General features: G+C 39.8%; 1 protein-coding gene across 4 annotated transcripts in view; it reads right to left on the reverse strand.

Annotated features, from left to right (window-relative positions):
• Positions 1-6,486, reverse strand: part of cltcl1 (clathrin, heavy chain-like 1) — a 31,339-nt gene that overhangs the window by 6,097 nt on the left and 18,756 nt on the right. For all 4 annotated transcript variants that reach the window (XM_014011784.1, XM_014011783.1, XM_014011786.1 and 1 more), the window contains 12 exons: positions 5,243-5,407; positions 4,915-5,095; positions 4,607-4,770; positions 4,398-4,523; positions 4,159-4,301; positions 2,727-2,961; positions 2,530-2,652; positions 2,298-2,443; positions 2,036-2,219; positions 1,118-1,310; positions 881-1,038; positions 566-730 (listed from right to left, as the gene is read on the reverse strand). In XM_014011784.1, the coding sequence (XP_013867238.1) occupies positions 566-730; positions 881-1,038; positions 1,118-1,310; positions 2,036-2,219; positions 2,298-2,443; positions 2,530-2,652; positions 2,727-2,961; positions 4,159-4,301; positions 4,398-4,523; positions 4,607-4,770; positions 4,915-5,095; positions 5,243-5,407 (1,983 nt within the window). The remainder of the gene's footprint in view (positions 1-565; positions 731-880; positions 1,039-1,117; positions 1,311-2,035; positions 2,220-2,297; positions 2,444-2,529; positions 2,653-2,726; positions 2,962-4,158; positions 4,302-4,397; positions 4,524-4,606; positions 4,771-4,914; positions 5,096-5,242; positions 5,408-6,486) is intronic.

The following is a 6,486-nucleotide window of genomic DNA, read 5'->3' on the forward strand; positions in this document are numbered from 1 at the left end:
AAAATAAAAAAATTGTTCTCCCCCTTTTAGCTTCTAGCAAGAATTTCTCTGCTTTTAGCTAACCCTTTACCTTATGTTAACTAACATTTTGCTGCTTTTAGTGTCTTCCTAGTTTTTCCTTCTAAATAACATTCTGCAACAATTACTTTCCAGCTGTCGTTTTGCTTCTTTCAGCTAGAATTTTGCTGTTTTACAATGCTACTGTTCTGTTCCCCTTTTAGCTTTAAGCTAGTGTTTTGTTCCTAGCTTTTAGCTAGTATTACCTTTTATTTTGTAGCTACACTTTGGTTGCTTTTAGGTAACTTTTTACTGCTTTTAGCTTGTAGATTTGTTATTACTCTGTTAGCTATTATCTACCGTTTTGGTGTTTTTAGCAAGCATTTTGCTACATTTAACTAAGCTTGCGTTCTGTTTTTAGCATTTATATAGTGTTTTGCTGCATTTAGTTTTAAGCTAGTGTTTTGTGTCTTTTAGCTTTAAGCTAGTGTTCTCTTTCTTTTAGCTTTAACAGCTCAGGTTTATCTTCTTCAGCTCTCTTGCTGAACAGGGGTATTTGCAGATTTACCTCCTTCCACGTCCGCGTGCTGTTGGCCTTCCTGGCGCTGTCCACAGCTGCCTGGTACTCTCCGAGATGAACTAATGTTGACGCAAGTCGAGCAAAGTTGGACACGTTGTTGTACAAGAGTTTAGCTGCGTCATACATGCCCTCCTCATAACATCTATCGCCCACCTGAAGTAAAGAAATAACATTATCTTTGCACAACCCATTGTTTATTTCATTAYGAAACTAATGTGCATTCTATAAATCCAAGCATTTTTTCCAGTGTTCAAAAATTTTTTTACAGAGTTGCCATTATAGTTGTTGGAATTTTATTTTTACCTGCTGTATGTGAGCATTGTTTGGTCCACTGACAAATTCTTCCAGCTCAGCCAGTCGGTTTGTTTTAGCTAAAGCAAAAATCAGCTCCGTCTCCACGTACGATTCTCTGGCTTTCTTACGAGCCATCTGTAGAAACTTTACCAAATCCTCCCAGTTATCTACAAAACACAAACACAGCCTTGAACATCATATAAGACGACTGTGCAGCAAAAAGCGTCCAGTCAAGCCAACGCTTACTGTTTTTGCTGGCTGCGTTGACCACCTCCATGTACGCTGATGGATCCACAGCTTTGATGTAGGAGTCGATGGCCTCCTTGACCAAGTCTCTTTGCAGCTGGGCTCTGGCTAGCTGACTCCACACCGCCGGCTCGTTGCAGCGCTCGGCAAACTCGTAGGCACGATCCAAGTTCCCGATGTGCTCTATCAACACCTGCAGGAGCAAATTACACACCCGTTTTAAGTCATGAACCCCRGGATTAAACCGGATATTTAATTAACTCAAGTTAGAGATAAACTAATCCAACTAATTCTTATACTCAGAACTGACTTTACAAAGTACCAACTCTGTTTCAGTCTAAGTTTAATTTTGATGCTTTTAATTTCAAGCTCACCTTTTACTGATTTAGCTAGTGTTTTGATACTTTTAGGTTTAAGCTAGCTTTTTGCTACATTTACCTTATAGCTACCATTTTTGTACTTTTTGCTAATATGTTGTTACTTTTTGCTTATAGCTAGTTTTTAGCTACTCTTAGCTTTTAGCCCCTTTCTATGTTAGCTTCAAGCTAAGCTTTTGTTACAGTTAGATACTAGTGTTTTGCTGCTTTCAGCTAGTACATTGTTACTTATAGTTTTGAGCTACAATGTTGCTACTTTTAACATTTTCTTTTTTTCTTGCTACATTTAGCTTTTAGCTATGCTTTTACTATATTACCTATCCTTTTCACTACCATTTTATTACTTTTAGCTTCTAGCTACCATTTTGCTACTTTAAYGAAACACTTTGCTRCTTTTCCTTGTTAGCTAGTGGTTTCATCTTTTTTTTTTAGCTTTTAGCTAGTATTCTGCTTCTTTTAGCTTGAACAACTCAGTTTCAGCTTCTTCAGCGAATTCATCATCACTCAGCACTTTTGCAGAAAAAGCTATATTTAGATTTACCTGTATGGCTGAGGTGTTGACGTCGAACTTCTTAAAAATGGCGAATGCCTCTTCAAAGAGCTCGTTGCTGATAGCGATGTTTGCGATATCCGGAGCGTCATAGTTATCTAGCCTGTTTATGTACTCCATCACACGGGTGCGGTCGGCTTTGATTGCCGTCAAAATGAGCAGATTCTGGAGATTTCTGGAGAAAAATAGAGAAGCCGTTCATAAAAGGTGACAAACGTAATTAAATAATGCTGATTCAGAAGATGTTAAATACCGATGTTCACTGAAGACAGAGTTATCCAGAACAATCTTCTCCAGCAGCTCGATCAGCTCATTGGGCAGATCTGCAGTCATGAAGGCCTTCACTGTGACCGACACCTCCTCAGGGTCCTGGGTCTCTGAMAGAGCTGTCTGCACCACCTGAGGGGACACAGAGGATAAGAGTAAGAAAATAAAATGTCTCTGATTTATGATCAGTTTAGAAACAGAGCTGGAGGAAACCAAACCTGGTCAATGAGTTGTCTTCTGAAAGGATTGTTTTCTTCTAAAACATTAGCCCAAAGCTCAGGATCTTTTCTTCGCACGAGATATCGAGCTTCACTCTTAAATAACGAGTTCTCGTTGCACACCTGAGAGTGAAAAATATCAAGCAGTTAAAAAAAGTTTGCGTATTCGAGTACGATGACCGCAGTGAGATACACACTTTGATGAGATCCAGGTCACACTGGCCCCTCTCATAAGCCACGCAGGCCAGGTGGGGGTCCCTCTTCTCACAGTACCGTCCGACCACCGCGCTGTCATAGAACGGGTTCTCCTTCAGGAACCGCTCCGGTGTGTTGTTGCTGTCGATGTAGATCTTGGCCAGGGCGTTGTGGGTAGCTGGCTCCTCGCAGCCTTCATGGACACGTGACTCCAGCCACGGCAACAGAAGTTTTAACCTGAAGTGGTAATTAATTAATTAATTAATAAATAAACAAAGTAATTTCTTACTAGATACATTTTATCAGTTCTTTGGGGCAAAAAAAACATTTCAAAATAAACACATGCACAAAAATAAAGGTTCAGAACAAATATTGTTTTAAAAAAAGAAGCTTAAAACTCACTGGCTTTTTATTTTTCAAGCAGTATAATACTCAGCTGCAACACTAGATGACACTGTTGGGTATTCAGCAACTATTCACATTTAGGTCTTATTTCATTCAAACATTGATTYCGCTTATGCTTTATTGCATGATTAACGTATCCAAAACATTGAGGAAACATTTTTTGTAAAGAATCAAAAGAAACTCAACACTAGAAGACTTTAGCTGCAACAATGTACAAATTACACAACAGAGCAGCCAACAAATTAACTTGTTTGYATCTTTAAACATTTTCAGCATTTAGTTATTTATGAAGATGAGACATTTCACCACTGTTTAAATCACTGTTTTCTGAAATATAATTAAGATGATTCACTCAATAAATGTTTATTTTTTTAGGTTTTGATATTCTGTGGTTTGAAGACTTATCTGTATACAAAACAGACACAAAGGTACCTGCAGAATAGTGTGAAACCACTTATTCAGACTAAACTGCTTTAATCTTGAAGCACATGCAAACCAGACACCTGTGATTGTCTGATACTTGGGTCCTACATTTTGAAATGCAGTTTTTTACGTCCATTTTCATACGATGGATGATCCATAACTGGATTTTAGTGAATTTTATCCATCACGTCAGAGGCAGCATGTCCAAGAGGTGAACCCTAACACTCCTCCCCCCACTGAACTCTCCAGCTCCTCCTGGGGGATCACAAAGCATTCACAGGCTGGAGAGAATACATAATCCCTCCAGAGTGTTCTGGGTCTGCCCCGGGCTCTCCTCCCAGTGGGACGTTCAAGGAAAACCTCCAGAGGGAGGGGCTCAGGAGGCATCTTAATTAGACGACTGAAACCATTTTTGTTATAATTRGAAGCTCCAGTAGAGGGTTTGCTGTCGCCACGGGAAAATGTGTGAATCCCAAAGGTTTAGGTGGAGGATCATGTTCAACTTTACAGCTGTTGTTGATGCAGCAGATATCAGGTTACTTTGCTGCACAAATACTAACTATAAGACTTAAAAATGCAGCTCTGCGAGATGAGATCCAGCTTTACCTGTTCCTTTTCTCCACCTCCTCCACCAGCTCATCAGTAGAAAACTGCCCTCTGACCACCATAATTAAGTTCTTGATGACATCCTCGGAGCAATCCACATCCAACAAACCGCCAATCACCACAGGAAGTCGACTCGGGTTCACCTAGAAACRCGTGCAGCAAATTCAAAACAAAACAAGCAGCTTAATTAAAGACGAAACTCTTTATATGAACAGTCTGAGTGGTAGGCTTTATTTTACTTTCTGTACGTAGATTTCAATGTATTTCTGCAGACTGTTGCGGTAAAGGTAGAGCACCAGGTCGTGGACAAAATCAAAGCGATCGCAGACAATGATGAGAGGAAGCTGGTCTGTCAGCTTGGCCTCCTGTGAGCATAAGAAATCCATTTCTGAAGATTTGCATGAGTAAAATAGTTTTAGGGAAGAAAAAAAACACGAAGTTATTTTACCTTGAGGAAATTTTTAACCCTCTCTGGGTCGTAACAGTTGCTCTCCCTGCAGATTCTCTCCACTTCTTTGATCTGACCAGTTTTACAAGCAGCCTGGATGTATTTAAAGTGAACGTCAGGCTCCTGGCTGAAATTCACAATCGACCCAAGGAAGTAAAACAAGCCTTCAGAGGTTTTAAGAAGGAAACACAACAGTTAGCTGCATCTCTCATCACCAAAAAAAAAAAAAAAAAAAAAAAAAAAAAAAAAAAAAAAAATCAAAAAATTGGTAGAAAATCATTTAATGTGAACCAGGCAGGAACACCTACCTTCATAACTTTTGAAAGACTCAAAGAGCTCTACTAACGCATTAGTTCCCAGCTGCTCGTGATACTTTGATGCTACCTGGACACACAGCTGTAGGTTCTGCCTGATGTTCGCTGACAGCATGGCCCTTAAACACTCCAGAGAGTCTTCAACTGACAAGGAGCCAAAAAAGTTTACCAGCCACTACATAAAAAAGAAAAAAAAAAACTTAAAATCACACAAAGGGAGTGATAAAACTTTCCATTTTCATACATCATCAAGTCAATAAAACGTATTCTCTCCCAGCGGAGCAGTTTTCACGACCACGACTGCTCTTCTAAAAAGTCGTACCTCGGGGTTGAGCAGATGTGTGTGCACCACGGCTCGTTTGATATCGTACAGGTCGGTGTAGTGTTCCAGGGCCCTCTGCAGCAGTCCTGCTTTCTCACACAGCTGAGCGACGTGGGCTCGGTCGTAGTGTGTAAACATCTGGTTCCCCAGAATGGCATCTGCTACCTAAAAATTGTTCACGCACACATGAACACACAAATCATATTTAGTGTCACTTTGCGTCCAGGTGACAACAGTCTCACAGCAGTTCGCGCCCAGCCAGAGGCCAGGGAAGAAGCAAACCTGGAGATGTTTTAAGTGTTAAAACCTTTGAATAATTGTCTGAACGCTGATTCAGCAAACACACCTATGTTTTCCTGTTAACTGGTTTTTTTGCATGGTTTTGCAGTAAAGYTGCTGTTTTAGAYGTTCATACATCAAAACGTTCAGCTCATTCGGGGGGGGGACTATGATGTTTGGGTTTTCTAACTCTTGTACTTTTCAACTGAATTTGCAAATAATTTACCCAAAGAAATATATTGAGATTTTTTCAATTCCTTTAAAATCATTAGTGTTTTTAAACATTTGTGTCAGCGTACAAGCTTTATTTTTGTCTTCTTTTGCTACCTTTAGTTAGCATTTGGCTACTTTTAGCGAGTGTTTCTGATGCCTTGAGATAGTCTTTTGTTGCTTTAAGATTTTAACTAACCTTTTCCTGTTTTTAGCAAGCATTTAGCTACTTTAGGCTTTTAGCTAGGGTCATATGCATAATTTGTAGGAGGGTTAGGGGGGTTATGCCCCCCCCCCCCCCCAATAATAGACTTAAAGTTATGCCCATGGCTAGGGTTTCACTACTTTTAGCTTGAATTTTGGCTACTTTCGGCTTCTAGATAGCATTCTCCTACTTGTAGTTTCAGCTAGTTTTTATTTTGCTTCTTTAAGCTATAAAAATCAAGTTTTTAATTCTAGTAACACAATTCATCACTGAGCATTTTTGCAAAAAAAATTTTTTTTTCAGTTATTAATGAAATTAATTAAAGTGTAACTTACCCCCCTGTGAAAAGATAACTCCGCCCCAAGGCGAAATTTGAAAAATGCATCAAAGTGGGTAGGGGAGGGGGGGTTAGAGAGGGAAGGTGTGGCCAGGACGAGACAACGTGACAGCTAGCATTAGCATAATTGATGCTACATGTGTCATGGTCTGTGTTTATTTTCCTTAGTTTTCTAGTGTTTTCAGTGTTCCCCTGTGTTTCTCTGCCCTGCAG

The sequence above is a fragment of the Austrofundulus limnaeus genome, unplaced genomic scaffold, assembly GCF_001266775.1.
Source record: "Austrofundulus limnaeus strain Quisiro unplaced genomic scaffold, Austrofundulus_limnaeus-1.0 Scaffold84, whole genome shotgun sequence".
Classification (NCBI taxonomy): domain Eukaryota; kingdom Metazoa; phylum Chordata; class Actinopteri; order Cyprinodontiformes; family Rivulidae; genus Austrofundulus; species Austrofundulus limnaeus.